Source organism: Crassostrea angulata, chromosome 5 (genome assembly GCF_025612915.1).
Source record: "Crassostrea angulata isolate pt1a10 chromosome 5, ASM2561291v2, whole genome shotgun sequence".
Taxonomy (NCBI): Eukaryota; Metazoa; Mollusca; class Bivalvia; order Ostreida; family Ostreidae; genus Magallana; species Magallana angulata.
The window spans coordinates 29,640,829-29,668,402 of NC_069115.1; the positions used below are offsets into that span (position 1 = coordinate 29,640,829).

Sequence of the window (27,574 nt, forward strand, 5' to 3'; positions counted from 1 at the left end):
AGAACAATTGACTGTGTATGAAAAATTATTCATTCTTACTTGAATATACATTTATGACCACAGTTTATACCTTGTATTATTTTTTCATAATTAATAAGTTTTGAGTGACTTCTGCAAAATTTCTGGACATGAAAAGAAGTTATATTCCTCAGTATCTCTTATTGATAAGTTTTGTGTGTATTAAAGCTGACATTCAATATTTTTTTTCAGATTTATTTGAGAAAAAATGCAACTTAGGTGCCTGTAGGTTATACTAATCAAATTAACGCAAGTAGAGGATACAAAAATGTAAATATTCTTCTTTTAATTTCAAAAGCCTATGATTTAAAGATAGTACAATCATATTTCAAGATGACACAAGCATATATACAAGTACAAATCTTTCATTTAATTCATTTGCTTTACAATTACAATAGATAAATAAAATCACATTTTCAATTCAACATTTTGTCTTCAAATTAACATGTGATTTGAACACAAACTTTATCATGAAGGCAATTTTTCAACACAAAAATTTTCAATTAATAATTATACACATTATTTTCTTCTAGAAAATGTCCTGTTTTAAATTTCTAGATTGTAACAAGTGATATATCTCCACTTTTTCATTTGTCATCTGCCGGAATTCTTACAAACCGACAATGGTGGGTTGGATTACAATAAGATGTGTAGTCTAATAATTTCTCAGCTTTGAACTCAGGTTTTATAAAATCTTGGGCAAGCACTAGTATTCTAAAACTTACACCACACAACCAGTTTTTTAAGTAACATTTTAATAGTTACATATATAAAATAGTTACATACTCTTATCATATACATGTACATGTACATATAAATTTCTCATAATATGTATATATACCAATACATAATTACATGACATGTAAAATGGTTCATACTTTTAACAGATCTCTTTTGACACATAAAAACTAAAAAAAAACATTCTCAAACAAAACACACAACAATATTCATTTCTCTCATTCACACATTTACTCGGTAAATGTAAAGCCTGTCATTACATATTACGATATGCATGTTTGCAGATTAATTAGTTTTGAAAGTGAAGAATAAGAATAAAATAACCTAAATTAATTTACGGGGGGGTTGGCAAAGTGAATATCTGTCCAATTCTTCACTCATCAACAAATTAACAACGCAACTTTCCAAACATGAAAATGTGTTCACATTTACATTCAACTCTCTCGAAACTAACGATCCACAAAAAATAACGTCTATTGCCTGTATTGCACAAATTAAAAAAAAAAAAAAAAACGTCAGCTTCCAGTTCTCCACAAATTAAAAAAAAAATAATAACCGTCAGCCATAGTTCTTAGACAAATGATCAGAGGAGTAAAACTTAATAAATAAGAAGAAGTAAGAAGAAATGTCACAAATATTGAAGCAAAGACATTTATATAATTATATATGTACAGGATCCAATGCATAAGATCTTGCATTAGTCTAATCATTTATAACCGGGGTAGGCTTGGGCAGGTTTAGGATAACCTCCAAATGCCGCCGGCCCCCCTCCCCCTCTGGCGTAGGGGTTGGACTGATTCCCTGGGGTGGGTCCTGCACTGCTTGGTGGGGTGGCTCCTGGCTGGGGCTGGCCTGCATATCCCCCTTGATACATCCCCTGTGGAAAAAACTCTTTCTTTAGTCAGTTGCCATTTATTTATGGATTCACTCTTCCATGTTTATTCTATGATACAAGAATTAGTCAAACTTTTGTAAATTTGGAAGAGCATTAATACTTCATATGCATTACAAATATTAAAAGATTACCAGCTTTGTTTCGATGGTTATAGAAAAATATCAAAGTTTTTTGACATATTATGCCAGATTGAAAAAAGAACAGAGAGGATAAATAATGCATTTGATTTACAATCTTCAGAGGCATAAAAATTAAACTTAACAAAAAACAAATCATCGATATGTGTGAAACATAGATTATAGCTTTTACTTACTTTTACCACTAACAAGTATTCAATAAATATATTAAACCTACTTTTTTATCCTCCCAAACTAGTGTCTTTAAAAAAATCAAACGAATTGTTAATAAAATTCAGGATACACACACTGACTTCACATTTTATTCCAATGCCATGTGCACATCAGATAACACAGTACACTGCAACTCAGCCTCCTTTTGTAGAAGAGCTCTTATCATATTTAGACTTACAGAGTTATCTCTCTTAGAGAATTACATGTAACAGAATATTAACACGAATTGTATTCTATATTTCATGAAACTGAAAAAGTTACCGGTTGTTGTTGCTGTTGATTCCAAGGTGCGGAGGACACAGGAGGCATCTGACCTTGCCCAGGTTGAGGCTGGCCTTGACTTTGCTGAGGCATGCCTTGACCTCCATACTGCCCGTAACCATAGTTACCACCTCCCTGCTGTGCGGGATACCCAGGATGCCCTTGGGGAACACCTTGTGGAGCTGACTGAGGAGGAACTTGAGGCATGCCTTGCTGTTGGCCTTGAGGCATTCCAGGCATGCCTTGCCCTGCCTGACCAGGTGCCATGCCCTGAGCAGGCTGCCCAGGGGTCATTCCATGGGTCATGGGGCTGGGTTGTCTCTCTGGCTGTGAGGTGGCGGGGCTCTGGAAGGGTCTCTGCTGGGGACCAGCCTGTGATTGGGGAGCTTGTTGCTGGGGCCCTCCAGGGAAACCTGAGGTTAGTTAAAAAATACTGGATATTAATCTTCATAACTTTAAAATAGTAAAAAAAATAAACCAAATTAATTTTTATTTTACCAATCAAAGATTGGCTTTACAAGTATGATAAAACAAAATACAGAGTAAAAAGAAACAAAATTTCAATTTTCAAGTTTTCTTTTTCAATTTGATAAGATTTGTTTGAAATAACTATCACTCAAAACTAGACCTTTTTTCTTTAAAGGCAGATAACAATAATAAAGCAGTTTGAGTTAGCAAGCTAGTGCACAGCCGTATACCTGGGTTCTGTTGAGGGTAACTCGGCTGCTGCCCTTGGTAGCCCATGGGCTGCTGACCAAAGTTTGGCTGTCCGGGGTGCTGCTGGGGGGTGGGTCGCTGGGGCTGACCCTGAACTGGCTGTGGGGACACAAAAGCTGAGGGGTGGGAGACGGGGGTGGCGGGGGCAGGAGAAGACTGCACGCTGGGTTTGTGATTGGATGAGGAGCCGACACTTGATATACTGTCTGGGGTTCCTGATCTTTCAGGGCCTACAGTAACAGATATTCAACTGCTAATGTTCTTACAGTTAATGAAAAATAGAATGGAATCTTCAACAAACATTAAAGTTTTATCTTTCTTTTCACTGGGCACCATTGTAAGAGTAGTTTTTCTGCTCATAGAATCCATAAAAAAAATTCACTTTAATTAATTCTTCGGAATAGTCATGGCACAATTTATTTCATAATTATTTGTATAATCAAACATCATTCGTATAACTTTTGACTCATCAACATTTACTTGAAATGAAATGGTTTTGCAATGAATTGTATGTGATGAAATATTTCTTGGAGAATTACCACTCATTCCAAAAGAAGACATGACTTTGCTGGCACTGGTTTCTTCCACCGACTTCTGACTGGAGTAAGGATCAAACTCCTTGCTGTGAGACGTGTCCCTCGGCTGGCTGGAGGAGGCCTGCTCCGTGCGGCGACTACTTTCTGACACCACCATTGGCTCATCTACACAACAAAACAAACACTTCAGTGCTTCAAATCAACAGAAAAGCTCTCTCAGACATTCTAGTTTTCCATTAGTTCGACAATATCCAAAATAATATTGTTATTTCTGTTAATATGGAATGACACAAGAAGAATTCATTCTAAAGTTTCCAGAAAAGCTATCACATTAAATTAGACAGTCAGGATTATTCAATTCTCATTTTACTTGCTTAACTTTCATGTAAACTAACACACAGCTTTGAGATACCTTCAGTAGAGATTTGAATTACTCTCCTTTTTAAAATATCAATACAGGACAGTGCCTGAGAAACTAATGAAATCTAAATTTTAGATCATTTCTAATTCAATCTCAACTATAAAATTTTATAATATTGTGCACAGTACAACAAAAACTACTTTTTATTTAATAAATTTATTAAAAAATATCACATAACAAAAAAATAACCCTCCTAGAAACACAACAGCTTCACGGAATAAAAATGAAAGAGTAGCAGGAGTTACTGACCTTTATTAGCAGGTGCCCTTTTGCTGTCGACAGAGCTGGAGATAACGTTTTCCCCCACCTCTAACTGGTCCAGCAGCTGAGTGACTCGATCTCGGATCTGTCTGAGTTCCCTCCTAACCGTCGTAAGCTGTGGGCTGTTTCCAGAGGCCGAGTGACTCATTGAACCATTGACTGAAACATACAAACAAGTTTTAGATAGTTCTATTTACTCTACTTACTGCATATATATCAAAGTTAAAGCAACATTTACACTTGTATTTTCAAGATCAATCTTTGAAGCTGAGTGGTTTGAGCACATCATAACTTTTCTGAATCGTTTTATAATAAAAACTTTAAATTTAAAATCAAAAGGAATTTATATATAAAGTGAAAATGCACTACTTTGCTTAATTCTGCCATTAAATATATGGATATAATAAAGTACTTTATAAATTAACAGACTTTTACATTTATTTACAATAATTTTAAAAAATTGAAGAAAAATGAATTAACAAAAATTATTCTACTTACCAAATAAAGTGATTTTAAGAATTCTGCTACACTGGATGGCAAAGGACAGATCAGAATCATCAAAGATTGTCACCAGATCTTGATCTACAAAGATTGTGTAAATCTTTCAAGACTTTCATGGAGAAAACCAGATTCAATGTGTTTTCTTTCTCTCTTTATTCATGCCATTATAATTATATGCTGTTATTTTCATCATAAAACTTACACTTAATCCAAATAACATAACAGAACAATTACACAGTTAAAATTATCAATACATATCAGGTATATTTAAGCCTTAATGTATACAGTTTCTTTCATTTGTTTTGTTCCAATTTTGTTGTTAACCTATATATAGTTTATAGAACACCATAAATAGTTATAGATTAATTATGCAGGTGTAACGGGATGGGAGAAATAATGACGGACCAGACCGGGTTTCGAACCCGGGCCCCCTGAATCTCTAGTCAGGTGCTCTACCAACTGAGCTATCTGGCGCCGGTATTCGAACCGGTCTGACCGTCACATTCCTCCCCCCTTAAATGATCTTCGTCCCCGAAGATCACCCCAGGCTCTTCCCCTGGCAGGAGTTCACCTGTCAGTTCCAGGGGTTGGTCATGGCACCAAATGTAACGGGATGGGAGAAATAATGACGGACCAGACCGGGTTTCGAACCCGGGCCCCCTGAATCTCTAGTCAGGTGCTCTACCAACTGAGCTATCTGGCGCCGGTATTCGAACCGGTCTGACCGTCACATTCCTTCCCCCTTAAATGATCTTCGTCCCTGAAGATCACCCCCAGACTCTTCCCCTGGCAGGAGTTCACCTGTCAGTTCCAGGGGTTAGTCACGACACCAAATGTAACGGGATGGGAGAAATAATGACGGACCAGACCGGGTTTCGAACCCGGGCCCCCTGAATCTCTAGTCAGGTGCTCTACCAACTGAGCTATCTGGCGCCGGTATTTGAACCGGTCTGACCGTCACACAGGTATGAATTTTTCAATACATACACACCAAAAACTCAAGAAAATTGAATTTTAATTGCTTTTACAATACACAAGAAAAAATACAGAATGTTTTAATTTTTTTTTACAAAATGCATATACATGTAATGTCAATCAAGTTATCTATTGTTATACCTTCGTCTTTGTATTTGATTAGAATGTCATCGTCATTGTTCAGTTTTCCACGAAACACTCTCTGCATCATCAGGACCAGCTCATCATAAGTAATGTCTTCATTGTGTATAGGAATCCTCCTTATATCATCCCCCAGCTGGACTTTGATAATCAATTTCCCACTCAAATCCATTATCTTTCTATAATTATCCTGAGTGATAAGAAGCAGTATCATTTTAAGGTAATCTTCATAAGTGAACTAACTAGCACAAAACGCACTTGTGGAATATAAGGAGTATAGGGTTTTAAATACAAGTACTTCATTAATCATAACATACATGGGCATTTCAGACATTGACACAACAGAACAAACCCGTTTTGGACACAATACTTATTCAATAATAAATTAATTATTCAGAAATATTAGGAAATAATTTTTGTTCAACAATATATTTCCGAGCTATCTAATAAAACGATAACATTTGTCTAAAGTTTTAGTTATTCTCAAACTAACACAAACAAAAATTCTAGAGGAAATTCGAACAACTTAATGATATGCAATATTTCGTTTCATCTTCTTAAAATACCCTTTTAATGAAGCCGGTGTTGAGTCAGACAGTAACAAATGGTTGTAATTCAGGGGTATTTATTGTTTTTCATCATTTACTTACCTCACACAATATATTTACGTCAGTTTTCGTTGAGTCAATTTGTCAGATGTGGCGAATAGCCGCTTACATCCTCTATTAACTTTGTTGTCTGTGAAGGCCGCTCATGTACAGGTAACTGTGTATATCAAAATGATTGAACGAAAAAATAGCAAATTTATCTCGTATACCAAATTACAAAAAAAAAAACATTTAAAGTCGTTTCATAAAAGTAAAATGCATGTTTCTCTCTTTTTTCCCTTTTTTTTTGGGGGGGGGGGGGGTGGTCAAAGGTTTAGTTCGCCCTATCTATAACAGCATTTTGCATTAATCGTTCCGCCCAGAGTCCGTTCGCCAAAATTCTTTAATTCAATACTTGACGTAATGCTATAATGGGCCTATAAATAAAAAAAACAACCTAATTTGGTGAAATTGTTGGATTTTTTCCAGTTAGCATGGTTAGGCTTACGTAAATTATGGCCTGATATTCACCTTCTTCCTTTTTTCTTTTACTACAAATACGTTATATTTTGAAAACAAAGTTTAAGAAGATATATATGTTATCTATTGAAATGAGCACGCAGTGAATCTATACATGTATTTTCAAAGAATATGTTATTTTCAACTACAAACAATTTCTTAGTTCTCAAAATGCCATGATCTATAATTAAGGAGCTGATTTGACGGGGTTTTTTTGTTTTTTTTTTGTTTGGGTTTTTTTTTTTTTTGCAGTTACACTTAAAATCAAATATAATTATTGCAGACCGTATACGTAGCGCCGGGTGAAGACGTGCATGTACATGTACGTGTACATGTAATTCAAAATACAAATAAGAATATTCCTTACATGTACATGTATAAACAAATCAAAGAATTTAATGACAGGGATAGCCTTAATTATGGTGATGTATTCGTCTGTAGATTGGCAAAGCGACTGTCCCCATCTTATTTTCTATATGCATGATCATCGTCATAGCTCAAGGCTATTTGAAAATATATGATTTTTTAAAATCAAAATTGCATTTATTTTGCCTATTTGACTTATATACTTCTTCTTCATCATGCTATTTACCATAATCAAGTAATTTTTTTGCTTATTTGAGAATCTATGTTTAGGTATAGTGAGCCACCTTAAAAATGCAGCAAACTACATGTAATATATAAAAACAGCCACTATTCCATGTTAAAATTACCGTTATTTATAGTTAGTAAATATATATTGAGCTTATCTTTGCTTTACTTGACCAATTTATTTATTTTGCTCCAAGGTCATCGGACATGCACAAACGTGAAATAATTTTTTTGGCGCGAAACCCTCTATGACGTCAAAAAAATAAATAAACGTATGCTAGCCGTTACGGGTGTTCTTCTCTCGAAATAAAAGACCATGGAAAACATTTTACATATGAAAATGGAATATAGACATATGGATCAGTCCATCCACACAAGGGAAAGGCCGAGGGACACACCTTTGCACTCACGGGCGACGCTATTGACGCCGACAGCGGACAAAGACAGCAGACGGTCTTGGATTGTGTGTGGCGCGGTGATCGTGACGCAGATTCTAATCCTTGGCGTCCTTTACGTGTTTGGAATCTTCTTTGTGGTTCTGACGCATGAATTTGCGTCCACCAAAGCCAATGTTGGTTTGTATAATATACCGATATCATCGTCAAAATTATAAAAGTATGTACATCATACGATGGTAGCTTTTGGTTGAGGGTTTCAAATATTTCATGGTTTTAAGTTTGGCGTACGTCGTGACGTTGATAACGTTAAAATTGTTACGTTGTCACGGAGGAAACGTCATTATTTGGCGCTGAAACATAAAGCAACGAACCACATTTTTTCAAAATGGCGAAAAAGGATAAAGCTCTCCTATGTGATGACGAAGAATCAAATAATACTGAGAATGAGGCCCAGGGATTTACAAAAGACAGTTGGCGGGCCTTCCTCGTTTGTTTTTCGTTGTTGTTGAGTAGGGCGTTCGTTAACGGAGTCCTCCATTCGTGGGGATTTTTTCTGGTCGCGTTCGTTAGGGACATGAAGTCATCGAGGGAGCGTGCCGGTAAGTATATCATGAAATTTGAGATTATATAGAACAAGTCGCCTTTCTAATGTGGTGCAATTCATATAGATTGCGGTGCTGAAGTGCATGATGATTTGAAATGAAATGACGATCTTGCAATAAGTGGGTTTCAATTGCGATTTTAAAGATAACGTATAAACATTAAACTTCATAGAATACCTTTATCATTTAAAATGGTTGCGACTACATGGTACTCTTTCACAAGAGTTTCTGCATGCACAGATTTAAACTGTGCATTCATCGAATCTGATTCCCCGAGAGAATAGATATTATTCATTGTGGTTGGGATATGTGCATTATGCTTTTACCAAAAAAACCTGTAAAAGAATTAATGCACAACTCATCGTCGGTCCCCATGGGTTTTCTATTTGTTACATGCACAGCTTAACGGTGGGTTCCAACGATGTGCACAGCAAAGCTTCCAACTGAAACCAGGTTTTTTGTTATAACAAACGATGAATATAACTTTAAAAAAAACATTGATACTGGATAGTTTCGCAAAAATATAATTATATCTAAGACATTGGAAAGCAAGTGATGTCATCAATTTAAGAGAAACCATTTATTTAAAAATTTCTAAAACAATTTAGATTTTTGAACAATTAACCACAACACCAAAAGGGTCACATCACCAAAAGGGTCACCTACTTCAATTTACTTTACGAATACGGCGCACTAGTTTCCTATAAAACTGCTATACATTCGAATCTTTTTGTAGCATGGATTGGATCCGTGGCCTATGGACTGTCGATGACATTTGGACCTGTGGCCAGCGCCCTGGTTAACCGCTTCGGACACCGTGTGGTAATGATAACCGGAGGAATCCTGTGCTCCATTGCCGTCTTTGGCTCCTCCTTCGTGACAGAACTGGGTCAGATGTTTGGTTCCTTCTCCGTTATCTACGGAATAGGAGCCTGCATGTCAATAAGCCCCACTATGACAATCGCGCCAAACTACTTCGACAAGTACATGACTCTTGCTGTGGGCCTTATGACGGCCGGTAGCAGTGTTGGTACTTTGATTATGGCGCCTCTGTCTCAAGCGCTTATTGACGCCATTGGTTGGAGGAACACGTTCCGCTGCTTCGCAGGGACTTGCCTTTTCAGCGCTGCCTGTTGCTGCTTGGTGCGACCTTTGCCCTCGGCGGCCGCGGAAACACCACTGGAGACAATAAAACAGTCCCCCGCCGGAAAATTGATGAAGGAACTGAAACTCTGGAAGAACAGGGTGTTTATCATTTGGACCTGCGCGGTTACATGCGTGATGTTTGGCTACTACATCCCCTATGTCCATTTGGTAAGTTCAGTTGCAAAGGTCTTTTTATCTTATTTACTTGAAGTTTCTATTGATTGTCAGCATGTTTGTTAGCACAAAGATTTGGACTTCTTTATAGTTTTCATACAGTCGTTCTGTTCTTCTGGAGTTTTGTCGCAAAAGACAATTGCTTACGAACGTTTCTTGCTTGTCTTTTATTAGTGAATACTGTGATGACATGCTAGTGTCCCTTCACTCAGTGATCTGTTTATTTTGTCCAGGTTTCCTACGCACAAGACATTGGGATTCCGCCCGAGAAAGGATCGATGCTCATTATGGTCCTGGGGATATCCACTGCATTCGGCCGCATCATGTTCGGCAAGATCGTCGGTCTGGGCGTCCTAAACCGCCTTCACATGCATCAGTTATCGATGGTGGTAACTGGAACAGCCGTGATGATGTTGCCGATGATTCGCTCGTTTACAGGAATAATCCTGTACGTTGTGATCATAGGATTGGTTGACGGCTGTTACGTTGTCCTCCTCCCGGTATTGACGGTGTCTCTGATGGCGGGAGAAAATTCCGTGACGGCCTGGGGCTTTCTGATTGGGACTAGTTCTGTTACATTCACGCTTGGTCCCCCTGTGGCTGGTGAGTCAATGTTTGAAGGGTGTAAAAGAGAATTATACAGAATAGTTTTGTGATACTGCGTAATTTTCAAATGTTTTCGGAGTTAAAAAAAAAGTTTGCAATTGTTTTTTTCATCCGAATTTTTATTTGAATGAGAGTAAGCGTATCACTATGTGTTTATTTGAGTGAAAAGAAAATAGGTTTTCATTGAATTCTTAATTTCGTAAGTTTTCGATAAAGTCGAGGTGATTGGTGAATGTTATTGCGATTTTGAAATTCATTTGAAAAAAGTCTGAGTTTTAATCAAAGTTGTTGTTTTGAGAGGAATCATGTTCATGCATGATAAAAAGAAAACAAATTATAAAATTTTCACTTTAAAATCAAATGCGTTAAAGTCGAGTCGATTTTTAAATTTCCCATTTAAAACAATGTTTTCAAAAAAGTTATTTTAACGGAAATCTGTCGGGTAATTTTTTTTTAACATTTTAATATGATTTTCCGATATAAAATTAAATGTTTTGGTATAAAAATTAGAATTCTAATGAATTAATATTAAGGGTTTTTTCCAGGTGCTTTGTATGACGCGCTGGGGTCGTATAACGTAGCTTTCCACTGCGCTGGAATCCCCGTCATAAGCGGCGCCCTGATTCTGTTCTTCATCCCGTGGGCGCAGCGAACGTCACGCAGCGTGAACGCCATGGTAGTGGTAAGCGATCTGGACTGCCCGGACCGGGAAAAATACGACTTCGCAGACGACTTGGTAGAAAGGGCAAAAAGTGGGCGCGAGCGTCGCTCTATGTCCGTTGGGAATGACGGCTTTGTTGATATTGCCCACATAGATCTCCGTTTTCCCGACCAAGAGGAACCAAGCAAAGGAAACCTACGGGACCAAGGAACGTCCATGTCTCCGGAGGATATTAAGCATGTCCCACAGGATCTCGGCCAAGCCATCTCCATGCTGCAAGAGAACGCCAGACTCATATCCGAGATGTTGGCTAACTGCAACCCGCAACCCCGAGCTGAAACAGCGCAGCACGAGAACTGGAGCGCCAAATCTCGCAGCGAAATGGTTCAGGTTTGTAACTTCTTTTTCAAAGTTGGTATCAAATAAATAAAGGTAAACTATACATGTATATGTTTAAACATAAAGTAGATCTAGGCCTATACAGTCAAATATTTTATAAAATATTTATGCTCACTTTCTTAAACAAAAATGCGCACAATTAATTAATCAATATTTACGTCTGCAGCCGACAGCTTTGGACATTCAGCCACAGAAGATGATTAGCATTATGTCTATTCCTGGGGGACTCACCATAAGTCACTGGGAGCCACGAGCACCCAACCAATCAGATTCCGTAAGCAACCCGCCGTCCATGATGAGTTCCCAGAGCTATCTCCAGAACGCACAGTCATTCCATTCGAGGAATATTTCTGACTTTGGATCCCCAGGAACGCAAGCCTACAGTCCACAACAGCATCACCATCAGAATGTAGCGACAGTTACATCACCGAGTGGAAGGACCACAAATCCGTTCCTGACTTCTCCGAGTCAAACTGCCACCATCAAGCAAGATCCAGTAGATACGACTGCCTCAGACAAAATAAACATAGAACTTTCGAAAAAGAGCTCCAGTGACAGAGCAAGAGGCACAGAAAGCCCCTCAACTAGCAAATATCTTTCCCCTCCCTCACCACAGGGACCAGTTAAAAGCCCTAAACACTCTGGAACCTCTGGCCTCTCCCCAAGACCTACAGTTATCTCCCCTGTGCTGTGTCCAATACCTGAAGTAACAAACAAACATGCAATTGACATTCATCCTCCAGCACCGAGGGCAGATGAAGTGTCTGCTGAAAATGACCTTGACACATGGATAGACAATTCACCAAATGACCCTGACCTCTGTTTGAGACAAAACAGTACCTCGGGGCAGGAATTAGTGGCCTTACCGTGTGGCAGTGCAGGAACTTCTTCAGACATGGGAGTTCAGTCCGATTCCAACTCTTCTGTGAAGGAGTCTGAAAGTGCTGCCTCAGCCCGAGAGATTGATGTGTTTACTCATCTCTTTGATGACCAGGAGGATCAAGCTACGTAGCATCAAAGCTGAGAAAAGATTCGCATCTGAAATACATTGCTTACAATCGTCAGTAGTTTTAACACCCAGAATGATTGTGATCCAGGTAGTGTATTTTGACCTTATAAAATGTCAAGGTCACTGAAGTTAGTCTTTGACCTTGACCTTCAACACATAAAATGTTGAAAATGGTTTTTCACTGACAACTGAATGGTGGAAAACATCATATAAATGTGGAACAAATCGCCAAGCTGTAAACACATTAAAACAAATTTTAAAACAAAATGGAATGAAAATTACTTAAATTTTTTTAATGAACACATCAACTAATTGTATAAAAGAAATACAAAAGCACAACTATATATGTACTGTAAAACCTGAATATTTTAAGGGAGTATAATTTCACAAAATTTACAACCTTAGTGAACAAATCATTCACACTGAATTTTTTTCTCAACAGAAGCAAAGAAACCATGCAATAATTTGCTCATACAATTATATATCTCTCATCACATTGTGATAAATTTTTAAATTAAATAAATTTTTAAATTAAATTTTTAAAAATTGTTGTAAAACTTCCTCATGAAAACTTTTCCTTGGTTATAGATTTATTCATATAAAAACTGGCAAACCTAGTTACTAAGTACCTGATTATTATTTACAAACCAACTTTTAAAACACACAAGTCAAGGTAAATAATATATACACAACCATGGAAAGTATACATATAAATATCAACAACAATATCACAATATAAATATTGTGTATAAAATGTGAATCATACAATAGTTAAAACATGTAATGCCTTTTACAATAAATAAATTATCGGTAGCTCAAAAAAAAAAAACAATTAAAAATCACACACACACACACAGGCTGCATGCAATTAATCTCTTGCTGACAGCTGAATATTTCAATTATTTTAATACATATATGTAAAAGAAAGAGACAGAGAGAGATAGAATTTTTCAAAAAATGAAAGTATCGATAACAAGTAAACAAAAATAAATGTATCCATATGATTAATAATGATTAAATTTTTAGCCTACCGGGTAAGCAATATTTTTCATTGGAGATATGTATATATTTATTTTTTCAAAATAACAACGGTTACCCTAACTTTTGAAATATGTGTATTGGAAATGAAAATATCACCGGTACAATGTGAAATTATGGAGTTTCTACAATATTCATAAAGTTTGTCATTATTGTTTATTATGATGTCAGTTTAAATGGAAACAAAAAAACCCAAATTTCTATTGATATAATTTTTTTGATTATTCAGTACAATTTCATGTCAAACTGAGAGTAATATTCAAATAATTTTGATAAAAATAAATATTAAAAAACTTTGTCAACACATGTAAACTATTTTAAGCATTTCTAAGACTATTAGCAACAATTGTATAAAATAATTGTAAAATATTTCTAAATTAGCATTCTCATAGTAAAAAGGCAGTCAATATGTATAATTTTGTAAATACCATTTTGCATGCCTAATGAGTTTATGTTCTTGCAACAAAGTATTAGTACTGATAATACATATTTAACTTGAGCTTTGGAAGTGCTTAGGAAGTCATTTACTTTGTGAACTGTCTATCAATTGATTGATAAAAGGTAGATAGTTTTGATTTCTGTTTATAAATTAGGTAATATACTAAATTATGTTTTCTTTTATGTCAAATTGTATTTTATTGTGTTGAGCTTAATTTTGTCAGAGCACAAAGTCATGAATAAAATTCTGCTGACATCAGCACAGCAAATATGTTTAAATAATAACAGGTTTGCAGGACTCAACCAAGACATAAAAATTTCCGAAATTTCTTCCTTCGTAAATAAAAATTTCTGTCAATTGACTCTTTCTGAGTATAAACAATAATTCTCTTGTAAACCCTATGCATTGTTTATAATTATACAGTCACGAATTTACGTGTATGATATAAGCAGTGCACTTGAACTTCATTCACTGCAGGAAGACCTTCTTGGCTGAATCGACGGTAGATCTACACATCGGGCAGGTCCGAATTGTTTTCGCACAGTCCTCACAACACAGCAAATGTCCGCAAGGCAGGAAAACGGTGTTGAAGTTGGCATCAAAACAAATTTTGCAGCTGGGATCAAAAGACTCTGCAGACTTATTCAAGCATTTCATGTCTATCATGGAAGAAAAAGAAAGTTTATTGGTCAGAATACATAATAAATGCAAACATTTAATCAACATTACACACGGTAATTACTTAGCAGACAGTTTTGGTCTTAACAAATGATTTATTGAGTATTAGCTGTTTCAAGTTCCATGCAGATAATAATGGTTATTCGTGCAGATTTGCAAATCTAAAACCTGCCTAAATCTTTTTCTGATCTAATTTGAACAACCTCTTCTGTTTTCATTTCTCCTAAATCTAGAATGGCTTTGACTAGAGTTTCTACATCAAAAGCAGCACCTGCAAAAAGATCAACAATTTTATATTAAATCCCTTAATAAATCAAATATCTAAATATTAAAATTGTATGTACAGGGGTATTAATATTTCAAGTTTTATAAATTAAAGATTTAAGGAAATTCATTTACTCTGGGACAAAGTTTCATATGAGAGTAAAAGTGGATGATGGACCAAATACTTACCACATTTTTTAGCTGCTTTGTCAATAACTTCAGAAGAGAAACCAATTTGTTTGGCCAGCTCCTCTGGTGAACATGTTTCTTGAGCAGGAACCTCTGAAAAAAAAAACATTTATAGATTAAAACGAATTTCTTAAAACTATAAAAGAAGAAATATACATTGATTATTAAATTTTATTTATCAACAAAATTAACTCCCTAATGAAATTTTCAAAAGGTTAATTGTTTACTCTATAAGATTTCTTATTTCATATGAGTACTTAATTCCATGATTCAACTGTTTTGCATCCAATCGCAAGAATATAAAATCGCAAATCAAAATGTTGAATTTTCATCATAGTTTCATTTACTAAAATTTATATCTGTCTGAAATATAAAAGTGATAGTTTAAACTCCTTTTATTAAACTCGAGATTCACTTCTTGTGACTTTTTTACGATATCAATTCCTCATATTTAATTAGAAATCTGCAGTATGTAGTAATCATCAATCAATCAGTAAAATTAAATAACATAGACTGAACATTAAAAAAATATGCAACCCTACAACCTCCATATGGAATTTACTGACCATGTATAAACCATATTAGGTCAAATACAAACCATGTAATGATTATGTCTTACCGACTGTTTAAAACAATGAAAATCAAGCTTTTGTAATAATATTACAAGTTTCAATTTGAGTACGAAACCTGATGTCATAATGCTCTAAAATGACGTCATAATGCTCACTATGTATGGAATATACATAGTCTCTGTCTCCACGTGACTGCTGTAAGCCAATAATTTTCTTCCAATTTAGCAGGAGGTAAGATATTAATATATACATGACATGTACAACTTCACACATATCTGGGTTATTATAGACACTGGATTGTATTTAATAAAGCATCACTTACTACATGTGTTTGTTTTAGCCTTTTCTTTACTTGCTTTCTCTCTTTCCAGCTGAAATTCAAAATAAATTTTGTTGGGTTACACAACAATACAAAGCAAATGTGTTGTGGAATTATAAACAAGCAAAATCTCTATGTCTTGAGCTGTGATATTTGCTTGGGTTTATTCATCCCAAATTCAAACTTATAGAATTTTAAAAATTCTTTTTATGCTTAACATTGTAACACTTTATCTGCTTTGTATCAACCCAACCAAGTTGGAGCCAGTTTATGCTGGGTGTTAACATGCCAAGGACTAAAGTCCCATCCATGGGAAGTCAATGACTCTCATTATAAGCAACATTGATATCAAGGACCTCATATTGTAAATTCCTAATTAAACGCAAGGACTTAATTTCTGCGTAAAATCGCGAGAGGCAACCCTCGCCAATTTTAAAATCTTGCTTTTATATTTTAGACAGTTTTAACGAATAAGAACATAAGAGATGATGTTTGGCCGTTAATCCTACATCATCATGTTCAGCATCCGACGATAATTTTGGTAGAATGATTGATTTAAACTATAGAATTAGGAAATTATAAAAAAAAAAACCTGGTGATCGCAATTTATATTCTCCTGATTTTATACAAACAGCGGAATTGCGTAAATAAGTACTTGCGTAAAATAAGGAATTTACAGTAAGTCAGAGACATGACATCAAAGCTCAGAGACGGATTTCACTAATTTTAACTGGGTTCATATTTCAATATGCCTACTAAGAAAAACATTTTTTAAATCTGATTGACATATATTTTGGTGAATGCCGAAGTCATATTGTAAATATACCTATATCATATACTTATAAAAAATATTCCCTTTTACGCCCTGTGCGATATAAAACCGAAAATTTGCCTACCCGTGTGATATAAACTGTAGGGTGTGATATAAGAATTATATCACACCCCTTTCCGGCAATCTACGGATGTTATAACACACCCCTTTCCGTTAATCATCAGCTGTTATGACTTAGAGTTCAGTATACAGTGTTCAACTCTGATCTCTGAGTATGACGTCATTGACATATAGTTACGTCAACGTCAACTTGGTATACAAACAGCTGGCGCAAAATTTTCAGAGAAGTTTACTAGTTGTTATTTATTTTAATATTTAGACACAGAGCGATTTGTTAACAACCATCATTCATCACATCATGTTTTTAATTGATTCTTTTTATTAAATATTTTCTATATGTATATGAAATAAAAATCATAACATGGCAATTTTTATATCGCATCTTATATTAGCCCGAGGTCACTCTATATCAGCCCGAGAGCCGTCACTTTTTTCACACTTTTTTAGAAAAGGGCTACCATAATATAAGGTTGCAATATACAAATTGCCATGTAATAATCTATATATCTCTGAACATGTTAGGGGACAAACCTAAGATATCATGTATTCTTTTTTTTTAATATTCTCAAGTTATTCTCCCAATATAGGTTGATTTGTAAACACTCTTTGGACATCATAAGAGCTAATACATACGCAAAATGTTTTACAGCATCCTTAAAATTTGATATTCTGTACAATCAGCTAGACCATGCATTTTTAGCCTGTTTTAAATTTATTTAGTGAAAACACATACCTGTTAACCTTTCAAAGCTGCTATGTGGGAGAATCTCCCCCTTACCAACTTGGCTAAGGGGGAGATTTTGCGTAAACGACGTTTTTTCACGTGAAATGCAAATATATATTAAAAATACTGTTAGTTACCTTATTTTACCATTGTAATTAATGCATTTGTAATCATTTTAAATTTTATTATTTCTATGACTACCAGTGTGCAATTACAACTTGTGTTGCTGTACAAGTTCGGAAAACTATTATTTTGTTTGCATGGTACAATACAAGAATTCAATAGTGCCACTTTTTATATTAAGTCTTTCTATTGTTCAGTATTGAACTATCACTGCATGCTGACATCTAGGGTAAACACAAAAAATTTATTTTGCCTATTTTGAATTTGCAGTGAAACCCAGTTAAGAAAATACCAGAAAATAATATTCATTAAAATTATTTTTTGCCTTATATATAGGATAGATTTTTAATTCACAAAACAATTACATGTATTTCGCCAGTATCATTTAAAAATTATCTCTGTTGTAATGTCTATAGCATCCCTGTAATTCATAGTACCGATACTATAAACTTTAAAAACTCTTGTGAAATGCTTTTACACTTTTTCCTCGAGCTTCACTTTATTGGTAGCTTGTATAAACACTCAGTGTTCCAAACTCACTTTGATTTTTACCAACCGTGCTGGCCAGACAGAATTAGTCACGACTCACTGCACGTGGCTTGAGTGCTTTACCTGTGTACCTGTTAAGTGACATCACTGGCTGTTATTGTTTTCTTTGGTGTTACAGAGTAAAATCAAGATGTTTTAAGCTTTCACTTATTTTTTTATAAGGCCTATGCATAACTAAATACGTAACTGATTCAAGTCAAAACCGGAAGTAATCGTAAAAAGTAAACTGGGCTATAACATGTCATATTATGATCACGGTAGACAGTACTTGGATGGATTTTGATATATTCAAGCTACTCAGCAGCTTTTTGAGTTCAAAATCAGAGAAAGACCCGCAGTGGATGTTGAAATTTACATGTAAAGATTCAGAATTGGGGAGGGGGGGGTATGGGGAAGACAAATACGATTGCGGGAGAAATTTGTCTCCCGCGAGGGAGATAGGTTGGATGCGGGAGATCTTAGATTTTTAGGTCATTTTGCGGGAGTCTTCCGCGCAGTGCGGGAGGGTTAACAGGTATGAAAACATATCTGATTTGATTGGGTAAAAGCAAAATATAGGTGCTTTTAAATACCACAGTACATGTATAGTTGCAAACAATCACTATACAAACCGCTTTGACAAAGAATGGTTCGGACTTGATGACTTCCAACCACTGGCAATGCTTGAACCACTTCCTGTGTTCAGAAACTGGTTCATCACCTGGTTCCCAGTCAGCAAGAATACCACCACACCAAAAACATTTAGTCTGATCTCCTTTGCCTTCAAAAATGATTATACAATATATCAGTCTTAAACAATAACTTCCTGGACTAGGAGCATTATAATCAATATGTTATCATAAATAGTCCATAGCTGCAACAAAATTCAATATTTGTCATTTCAACTTGGAAATTAATTCTATAAAATGACAAATCATGTATTGGGTATTGTTTTAGACTGGTCCATTTCACAGGACATTTAAAAAATGATTTATTTCCATTATTTCATATTGCAAACACATAAAAGTTTTTTCAAAGATTACTAGTACTGTACACAGGGTTATTTTCGCCCTGTGTTATTTTTGCAAACAATTTTGCCCTATCTTGAATTTGCCCAGACAAAGTTGTGATTAAAGAGAAGTAATTTGAGACATTGGAATTTGCCCTGTCTTAAATTTGCCCGCTGACAACAAGCGCAAAAGGTGCAGAAATAAAACGGGGACAATTATTGCCCTGTATACAGCATTTCCCTCTCAAACTGCTTATAACGGTAGATATCACAAAACCTATATTTACCCAGGTAGAACATTCCAGCCTGAGCAAGATCTTCCTTTTTCTGTGAAAACTGAGTTGGCCAATCGCTGAATGACTCCAGGCGACTACAAAAGTCTCGAAATTCCGGATACTTGTACGGAGATACAATAAATGGACATTTGGAAAAGTGCTTTTTGTGTTCTAACAGAATGTCATCGCTGGGCTCCCAATCACTGAGGTTGCCACGGCAGTAGGTACATCTGACTCGATCTCCTTGCCCCACACAGTAAAATCCCTGTCGCAGAAACTCTTCCTTGCTGAGGTAGTCTTTTGAGGCTGGCCAATGATCGTAGAATGTTTGAAGGCGGAGTTCTGAGTCATGTCGAAGTTTGAGGAATTCCTCTTCAGTTATCTGTCCCGTCATTGCGGCAACTCTGCATACAATAATATATACATATTTTAAAAACTGATTAAATTATAAATACTTCAAAATCAAATGATCATGAAATTAGTTTCAGTATTTGATATATGATATGACTTTTATCAAAATTTCTAATGTCGGATCTAGACCAACTTCAAGGAATGAATTAGAAAGAGTGTTTAAATTGCAACTCAGCGAGGCGCAAATCAAGGCAAGGAGAGCGTTTCCAAATTTTAATTGTACACATACTATAGTAATTATGTTTGAAAGCATCCATTTAGGCAAGAGGTAAACAGCATGTAATGATGGAGTACTTTTATACAAATATATTATACAACATTTAGATTGGTACCATCATAAATATATAGGACCATTCAATATACGAGTAACTTAAGCCCATAATAATGGTAATGCAGGGTATCTGACAACTCAACCAGAAACAACAGTCTACTCCTTTATAATTTTCCTCAACAGAAATTCCAAAGATAATATAAATCATTGACATGACAGGTCATAGAATTGATAATTAATTCAAAGAATCCACAGCTTCAATAATCAATATGAACAATGGACATTAATTGAAACTTATTGAATTTTTTTTTCAGTTGTCAATGCACAAGGACACAGAACCCTTTTTAATACTAAATTGTTAATTCATCTTGATTAATGTTACAAATATCAGTTTATGAAATGTACCATAAATGCACGCAAATATTCCAAGAAACCTGTTCTTGATGTGTATTCATCATTTGCTGCAGGCCCCATATTAAAGACAAGCATTCAATTAAGTAAACTAACTTGGGTCAGTTTGCAATACCTTTGCAACATCACATAAATAAAAGGTGCGGCATAAATATCTTGTGACAGACAATACAAGATTTATTGTTGCTCGAAAACATGCATTGATATGGCCTATCATATATCAACCAGAGGCGGATCCAGCAATTTTGAAAAGGAGGGGTTCCAACTGATGAAAATCAATACGTGCAAAAAACATTTTTTGTCAATAAACAAGGCCTTTTGAACGTTTTCCGTGCGTAAATTTAATGAACATTTATCTCATCAATATCTATTTCACATCTATTTTAATATTAATAAGAGTGCACTGCATTATTGAGCGTTTTGATTTAGGTAAGGAAGATTTGCATAATTTCCAGCCTTAAAAAAAAACCAAGTCTCCAGCAATGAGAATGTGCGTCTATGCTATGCTTAATAGAAAGAAACACTAAAAAACCAAAAATAATTCAGACTTATTACGACAATCTATTATAAAAATGAATTTTTGGTAAAAAAAAAAATGTATGTCTTTGATGTTTAAATTCTGAACTATTTATTGACTTTGATTTCTATCGGTTGCCTTCTTAAATAAAGGTCTAAATGATAGGATATGACAAAAATGGAGATAGTTTATCTGCTGAATAGATGGAACATGTGAAATACAATTGTAAAAGCAATAGTCGTCCCAGGGAACTTGATTTGACCTCTGTATAATGGGTGCGCCACATCACCCGGCACTAGTACAGATGCGATCTTATTCAGGAAAGTTTTGAAAAATTGTGCTTTTTCATAATGGTTTATATATAAACCCCTTACACGGTATTTTGTAACATAATTTCCGATTCTTGGAAACAAAACAAAAAAGGGCTTTCTTTTGTGATTCATGTGGGTATGAAGGTACGGTATAGCTCGCATTCCAGAAAAATAGCATAACTTGCATAAAATTAACTATAATCGATATTTTAAAGAAATAGAGTAGGCAATACATTGTAGATGTTATTATGAATCTGTGTTTTAGCGACACTGCTTAGTTAATTTTTTAAAAATTTTCCACGTTTGCTCACAGATGTGAGCACCAGATGCTGATGGGGAGTACCTTTATCGATAAAAAAAAATCGTTAGGATTTTTCATATAAGAAATACATGTACATGTAAATTACGGTGCGTTGTAAAAAATTCTTTAAATTAGCAATTTTAAAAGCATTTATTTGAAATAATTACAGTATTTATATTATAAATGGGGACAATATGCCTTTAAATAGGCATTACAAGTTTTCAAAAAAATTTATATGTCCCAGACAGGCTTGGGGTAATGCTAAATGTAATGGTAATGCATTGCAATGCATTACATGTTTTCAAAGTAATGCTAGTAATGTGTAATGCCTCAAAATTAGCATTACAAGTAATGCTAATGTAATGAATTACTTTCCAAAATCTAGTGTAATGCTGGCATTACATGGCATTACTTTGCATTACTGTGCATATTTATGCATGTTCACTTTAAAAATGTGATGAAAAAATGAATAGTTGAAATTGAATTTGATTAAATTTATTTTTAAAGAAGAAAGAAATAATTCTAATTAAGAAAAAAATGTTTTAATTGTACATGTTTTATTAAAAAAGGTTTTTTAAAATTCATTTTTGAATTGTTTATATTACTAAAGATAACAGCACAATTACATAACATTTTTAAGAGTGTTGTTATTAAGAGTTTTTAATCATTTAAACAATTTACTCCAATTAGTTTGCACTTCAATAAGAAATGTGTCAACAACACACTATGCCCCCAGGATAATCTAAGTATCAAAACAATCTATTGTCATAAGAAGTGCTAAACACCCAAATCCCCTTCCCTTCGCTATGTCACAATAGAATAGGAGACAGACATGCACCTTTAAAAGCAAAATGAATGCACTGTCCATCCATGATGAAAATCAATATCACTTCCAATATTATAACCCATTTGAAAATAATCTTACTTATTTTCTCTCTTTCTCTGTCTCTGTCTCTCTCTCTCTCTCTTGTATATTAATTACACTGTACATGTTCATTAGTTTGGACTGATAGAAAATACAAGATTTATGTATTTAATCTATTATTGCACTTATTATAATATATTCTAAGATAAAGATCGTCAAACAGTATTTTCCAGCCAAAACTTTAACTGCTCCTGCAAAACATTTATTTAGTATAGCCCGGAAGATGGATGCATTTAAAAGATGAACCCTTTGAAACTTCGATCATAAGTGCAACAGCAATCTTCTGTCTTAAAGTGTCCTCCGTAAAAAGAAATACGATTAAAATATATTAAGAAATATAACTGGGAAAAATCAACTGTTTATAAATTAATAAAACTAGTGTCTAAAATTATAAAGATTTGTGTAATCTTGGGATATATCTATATTTAGCTTTTAAAAACCGCAACATTATTTCATAAATTGTTTTTTGTTACGCATGTTATCCCGTGTCTTTATTTCATATCTGATATTGTATCATGCCAAATGTCTATAAATATCATTTTACTTATGTAATATGTTGTTCATATTGCCACAATATGACTATGTATTGAGCAAATAAAGAATGACTCTTGTTTATTCATTGAATTTGAACCTGATACTGAGCATGAAGCTGTATATGTTAAAGAGTGTTGTATATTTGAAACATTTGCAAAAACTCTTTATTAGCTTTACTTTAAAAAAAAAAAAGTAATGGTAATGGTAATGCATTACTTTACTCATGTAATGGTAATGTAATGCATTACTTCAAGAAAATCAAGTAATGGTAATGGTAATTTAATGCCCAAATTCATGAAGTAATGGTAATGTAATGCATTACTTTACAATGTAATTCGCCCCAAGCCTGGTCCTAGAGAAAGGGGGGGTTCCGACCCCCGGACCCCCCCCCCCTCTGGATCCGCCAATGTCAACCATGTATTACATGTATATGCCATTGCATATTGTCTGCAAAAAGAACAAGCAAGGAAAACATAAATCAAATACAATGCTACATGCATGACTACATGTGCGAAAACAAAACTTACACAAATATAAATTATAACTGTGCTGAATTGTAAATGCCCATACTCTTCTAGGTTTTCTGGACAGTCAAGGGTATTTACCGATTCATTCCAATCAAACTGATAATATTCTTCAAACAGAAAGTTGCCAGGAACGCGTAATTAGTTGACAACCCAATCAAAACATATTCGATTCTTCAATTCTCTCAAATAAAATTGCCATATTTTGGTAATCGGCTAAATGCAAAATAGAGATAATGTTCAGTTACCAAATAGATATATTGGTCATTATAACATTATAATGGATATATGACTTGTTTCACTTTAATCCGAATATAAAGTGTATGAGTTAATCATTATCTCATCAATGCGCGAAAACTCGCGGGAAGTGGATGGAGACAGGTGGTGGGAAATATAATATAAAAATGTTGTCAAATAATATAACACAAGTCAGCTCACTGCAAAGAAACCCGGCATGTCCAAGGTGCAATGGGTTTTATATAGCGAAAGGTACGGTATTTAGAATGATAGATGCTATTGCATTGGTATAAAAACAAAAGTCAAAACAGCAGACACCAAAACAGCGTGTGATCATGGACATATAGAAATGTATGTCATGACAAGAGATGATGGACTGTGTTTTGAGGTGATACTATCATACTTATGTATTGTGTTGTAACACTAATGTTACATCACCTATATCTTTAGAAAGGGTTACAACACAAAACTATAATCCATGGATGTCAATTTCAAGGTTTTCTGTATTTCATGCTGCTGTATAGCTAATTTATAGAGATTCAAATGAATTTGTGTATGTTTTCGTAGATATAAAACTTATTCATGTGTATCCTTTTTACTGCATATACTAAAATATGTTGTTTGGGGGGGGGGGGTTGTAATTGTTTTGAAGTCAATTTTGAGGATGTTGGATTATCATGGTTATAAGAACTGTGTCTAATATTCATAATACACATTTTTAAATTGGAATATGTTCTGGCCTGTTATTTGATTTCAATTAATGTTACTTGCATACTTACTCAACTTCTACTATAGTCTATGTACCATTCATTCAGATTTTAGCAGAGGTTCTGCTCAAAATTATATTCGGAAAGACTTCAAATTATCATGATTTTTTTATGCGTAAAATTACTAAATTATGAAGGAATGTCCCAAGATATGGCCAAAATGGTCGGTTTAAATATCAGTAACTTGAATCAAGGTCAAGTTCTGATTCGTTCTACCTGTTTCACTTTAATGAACCAATGATTCCAAAGTACATTCTAGATACTAAAAATCATCATGGAGCAGACTGAGAGGGATTGAGTGCCTAGCAGAGCTTTTCAAAGTCTTTTTAATTGGAAATGTACTTAAGTATATTATTTTTTTCTTACTTTATATAGAAAATAACCGACAGCACAAAAGTCCTCTGATACTAGATTGTGGCCATACTTTCTGTGAGGGATGTTTAACAAAGCTGGCTAGAGACACAAAGACCTGCATTGCTTGTCCAACATGTCAAGTAAGTGTTGATAGAGCTATTTAAAATATTAAGTACAAATAATTCGGGACTCATGATTCTCTATAGTTGCTCTTGTTGAAGACGCCAAATTTTTTAATTCAAAATTTACTGACTCTATTAATTAGAATTCATGAACTGAATTATTTGGTTTATATGTACACACTTTGTTAAAAATCATCATGAGATACATGCACTTTCTTCCTAGAGTTGTATATTTACTCTTGATGATTAAAACCTAATCGAATATTGATTTTTTAGATATTACTGAAAATATCTTCAAATCTGGCTTGTATGAGAGTCTTGAGTATCATACCGTACATTAATATGTCCCCAAAACATTCTCAGATAGAAACCTTAACTCTCCATGTAGAGAGATCGAGTGTTGAAGATAGCCGATAGTATTCACCAAAATGTTCTTTTTGATAGATTGAAATGCATGCACCTCAGCAGACAGATTAATACTGTTCTATAGTACTTCTTTTCTGCCTAAAAGTTTCTGTTAATATTTCAATTTGAAATGAAGTTTTTTTTCTCTCTTTTGTAAAGGCAGTTACACAGTTACCCCAGGGAGAGGCAAGTGTAAAGAATTTATGGCCAGATATCTATGTCATGGGCTGGATGATGTGTCAGCAGAGGGCACTACTTAATCAGTAAGTTGTACCTTGTATAAATGATCACAGATTTCTGTTTCACAGACTTAATGATGTGTCAACGTTATACCCCGTCATATTTATTAAGCAGGTAAAAAAATGTTTAAATGCTAATACGGTAAGAATATATGATCTATTTTTAAATAGAGAGTTGGAGAAACTTTCCCCAGCAGGAATGGTCCAGAATCCAGCATTCAGGAACCAGGCCGACAGAGAAGGTATATTTGTACATTTGAATCTGATAAAGAGAATTACTTTAACAAATTTCAATTGTTAATATGTTATAAATGAAACGCATGTATCGATTTAAAAAAAAAAAAATGTGTTTCTTCTTCTTTTTTATTTTTTAGAGAAAATGTGTAGAGAATGTTTTCGTAGGTTAGCGGTGTGCAAGTGTGACAAATGTGATGTAATTATGTGCCAAGGATGTTTTGACAAGGTAATATATTTTTTTTTTAAAAGAAAGAACAGAAGATGTTTTGAAATAATGGAGGTAATTAAGGGAAGAAAAAAATATTGGAATATTTTCCTAAATTGGAAAAAAGCTCTTGTTACTATAAATGAAAACACTCAAAAGATTCTATTAAATTTTCTAAAACAATTGAAACGAAAGACTTTGAATTTGTTTCATGGAATTTAATTTTTGTTTATTTGATGTACATGTAGGTTCACTCCAAGTCAAACACCTTGAGACAACACCAAGCACTGCCTATGGAGAGTGAAGAAAGGTAAAGATTTCTTGTTGGATGAAAAATTAAGCATTGCCTACCTGATCTCAAAAATACAAATGTCAGGTGATGGTAATTGCACACCCTTCAAAAATATTTGGGCTTCTATTTTTTAAATTGATTATGCATGATTATGTGTATTTCTTGAGGGTAGGAAAATGTGTAGTTGGATAGACTATAAGTTAAGTTTATATTTCCCTGGTTTTGTTAGAGTGCTGTATGGAAAACTCTTCACCTTTTAATTGCACATTTTGATGCATAGGTGTTCTCCTTGTAAGGAAAATGGGACAATTAACTCTTTAACCGCCACAACCGCCGATATGCGCACTAAATAAAACCGCTGTCACCCGTAGACTCGCATATATGCGGCTATATTTAAATGCCCTGTATTATCGAAGCCCCTGATAAGTGTTTATGGCGGCCATGTTTGTATTCTCAAAGATGTACGATTTACCTTTGTTAAATAAGTCGTGGTTAGTCAGAAACGAAGTCATATGATCAGAAAAACCAATGAGAGGGACCGAGAGAAATGTTAACTCAACCTATTTATAACATTATTTCCCATATATAGCATTGGAAATCCCCCAAACCCAAGCTTAAAAGTGCGATCGATATTTTGAGAAAACAACACGTAGTAAAGATGGCGGGCAAAGACAGCAAGAATAGTTCAGAGTTTTCGTGGGAATATTTTGAAAATACTAACGATAGTTTTGATGTTCCTGAAATTGGAAGTGATATATCTGTTTCTCCTGTATCAACCCCAGATCTTTCACCGGTAAATTCCAGCTCGGAGTCGGACAGCGATGACAAAGATTTGGCATGGCGTCCAAACTTGAGGAAACTAAACAACAAGCCATTTACGGAGGCAGTAGGTGCAACTTTTGAGCTCAGACCCCGGAAAAACGAACTTGATTTCTTTCTTAGATTCTTTCCTGAA

The 27,574-nt window shown here is 34.7% G+C and overlaps 4 protein-coding genes across 6 annotated transcripts in view; 2 read left to right on the plus strand and 2 right to left on the minus strand.

Annotated features, from left to right (window-relative positions):
* Positions 1-289: 289 nt before the first annotated feature.
* LOC128185068 (protein TFG-like) lies at positions 290-6,555 on the minus strand. 2 transcript variants are annotated; one of them, XM_052854738.1, is made up of 8 exons: positions 6,465-6,555; positions 5,815-6,004; positions 4,696-4,779; positions 4,186-4,356; positions 3,519-3,680; positions 2,961-3,209; positions 2,263-2,675; positions 290-1,633 (listed from the first exon to the last, which is right to left on the minus strand). In XM_052854738.1, exons 2-8 carry the CDS (start codon positions 5,984-5,986, stop codon positions 1,463-1,465), a joined length of 1,422 nt encoding a protein of 473 aa, XP_052710698.1. In that variant the 5' UTR covers positions 5,987-6,004; positions 6,465-6,555; the 3' UTR covers positions 290-1,462. The 2 variants fall into 2 exon arrangements, with proteins under 2 accessions (XP_052710698.1, XP_052710699.1); XM_052854739.1 differs by lacking the exon at positions 2,961-3,209.
* A 1,004-nt stretch (positions 6,556-7,559) lies between these two features.
* LOC128184861 (uncharacterized) lies at positions 7,560-12,724 on the plus strand. 2 transcript variants are annotated; one of them, XM_052854486.1, is made up of 5 exons: positions 7,560-8,086; positions 9,248-9,825; positions 10,065-10,434; positions 10,983-11,488; positions 11,664-12,724. In XM_052854486.1, the coding sequence occupies exons 1-5, from the start codon at positions 7,828-7,830 to the stop codon at positions 12,507-12,509; spliced, it is 2,559 nt and encodes an 852-aa protein (XP_052710446.1). In that variant the 5' UTR covers positions 7,560-7,827; the 3' UTR covers positions 12,510-12,724. The 2 variants fall into 2 exon arrangements, with proteins under 2 accessions (XP_052710446.1, XP_052710447.1); XM_052854487.1 differs by lacking the exon at positions 7,560-8,086 and adding an exon at positions 8,224-8,508.
* A 49-nt stretch (positions 12,725-12,773) lies between these two features.
* On the minus strand, positions 12,774-23,903 carry LOC128186142 (baculoviral IAP repeat-containing protein 2-like). The gene is made up of 7 exons (XM_052855878.1): positions 23,765-23,903; positions 19,569-19,960; positions 18,905-19,053; positions 16,009-16,057; positions 15,115-15,207; positions 14,834-14,932; positions 12,774-14,642 (listed from the first exon to the last, which is right to left on the minus strand). The coding sequence occupies exons 2-7, from the start codon at positions 19,948-19,950 to the stop codon at positions 14,452-14,454; spliced, it is 963 nt and encodes a 320-aa protein (XP_052711838.1). The 5' UTR covers positions 19,951-19,960; positions 23,765-23,903; the 3' UTR covers positions 12,774-14,451.
* Positions 23,904-24,099: 196 nt separating this feature from the next.
* The window catches only part of LOC128183621 (RING finger protein 17-like), a 44,552-nt gene continuing 41,077 nt past the window's right edge, over positions 24,100-27,574 (plus strand). Inside the window, exons 1-6 of the mRNA XM_052852728.1 lie at positions 24,100-24,250; positions 25,141-25,259; positions 25,806-25,909; positions 26,057-26,127; positions 26,260-26,348; positions 26,576-26,637. Of these exons, the coding sequence (XP_052708688.1) occupies positions 24,133-24,250; positions 25,141-25,259; positions 25,806-25,909; positions 26,057-26,127; positions 26,260-26,348; positions 26,576-26,637 (563 nt within the window). The 5' untranslated portion in view covers positions 24,100-24,132. The remainder of the gene's footprint in view (positions 24,251-25,140; positions 25,260-25,805; positions 25,910-26,056; positions 26,128-26,259; positions 26,349-26,575; positions 26,638-27,574) is intronic.

What these genes read in the sequence shown, in the direction of transcription:
- LOC128185068 (XM_052854738.1), bottom strand. Translation starts at nt 5,986, where the DNA reads ATGGATTTGAGTGGGAAATTGATTATCAAAGTCCAGCTGGGGGATGAT. An exon ending in TTACCCTCAACAGAACCCAG is followed by an intron (nt 2,676 to 2,960) that starts GTATACGGCTGT and finishes AACTAACCTCAG; the next exon opens with GTTTCCCTGGAGGGCCCCAG. An exon ending in ATCAACAGCAACAACAACCG is followed by an intron (nt 1,634 to 2,262) that starts GTAACTTTTTCA and finishes TTTTTTCCACAG; the next exon opens with GGGATGTATCAAGGGGGATA.
- LOC128184861 (XM_052854486.1), top strand. Translation starts at nt 7,828, where the DNA reads ATGGAAAACATTTTACATATGAAAATGGAATATAGACATATGGATCAG. An exon ending in ACATCCCCTATGTCCATTTG is followed by an intron (nt 9,826 to 10,064) that starts GTAAGTTCAGTT and finishes TATTTTGTCCAG; the next exon opens with GTTTCCTACGCACAAGACAT. An exon ending in GCTTGGTCCCCCTGTGGCTG is followed by an intron (nt 10,435 to 10,982) that starts GTGAGTCAATGT and finishes GGTTTTTTCCAG; the next exon opens with GTGCTTTGTATGACGCGCTG.
- LOC128186142 (XM_052855878.1), bottom strand. Translation starts at nt 19,950, where the DNA reads ATGACGGGACAGATAACTGAAGAGGAATTCCTCAAACTTCGACATGAC. An exon ending in GGCTGGAATGTTCTACCTGG is followed by an intron (nt 19,054 to 19,568) that starts GTAAATATAGGT and finishes TCATTTTTGAAG; the next exon opens with GCAAAGGAGATCAGACTAAA. An exon ending in GGCTAAAACAAACACATGTA is followed by an intron (nt 15,208 to 16,008) that starts GTAAGTGATGCT and finishes TTTTTTTTTCAG; the next exon opens with AGGTTCCTGCTCAAGAAACA.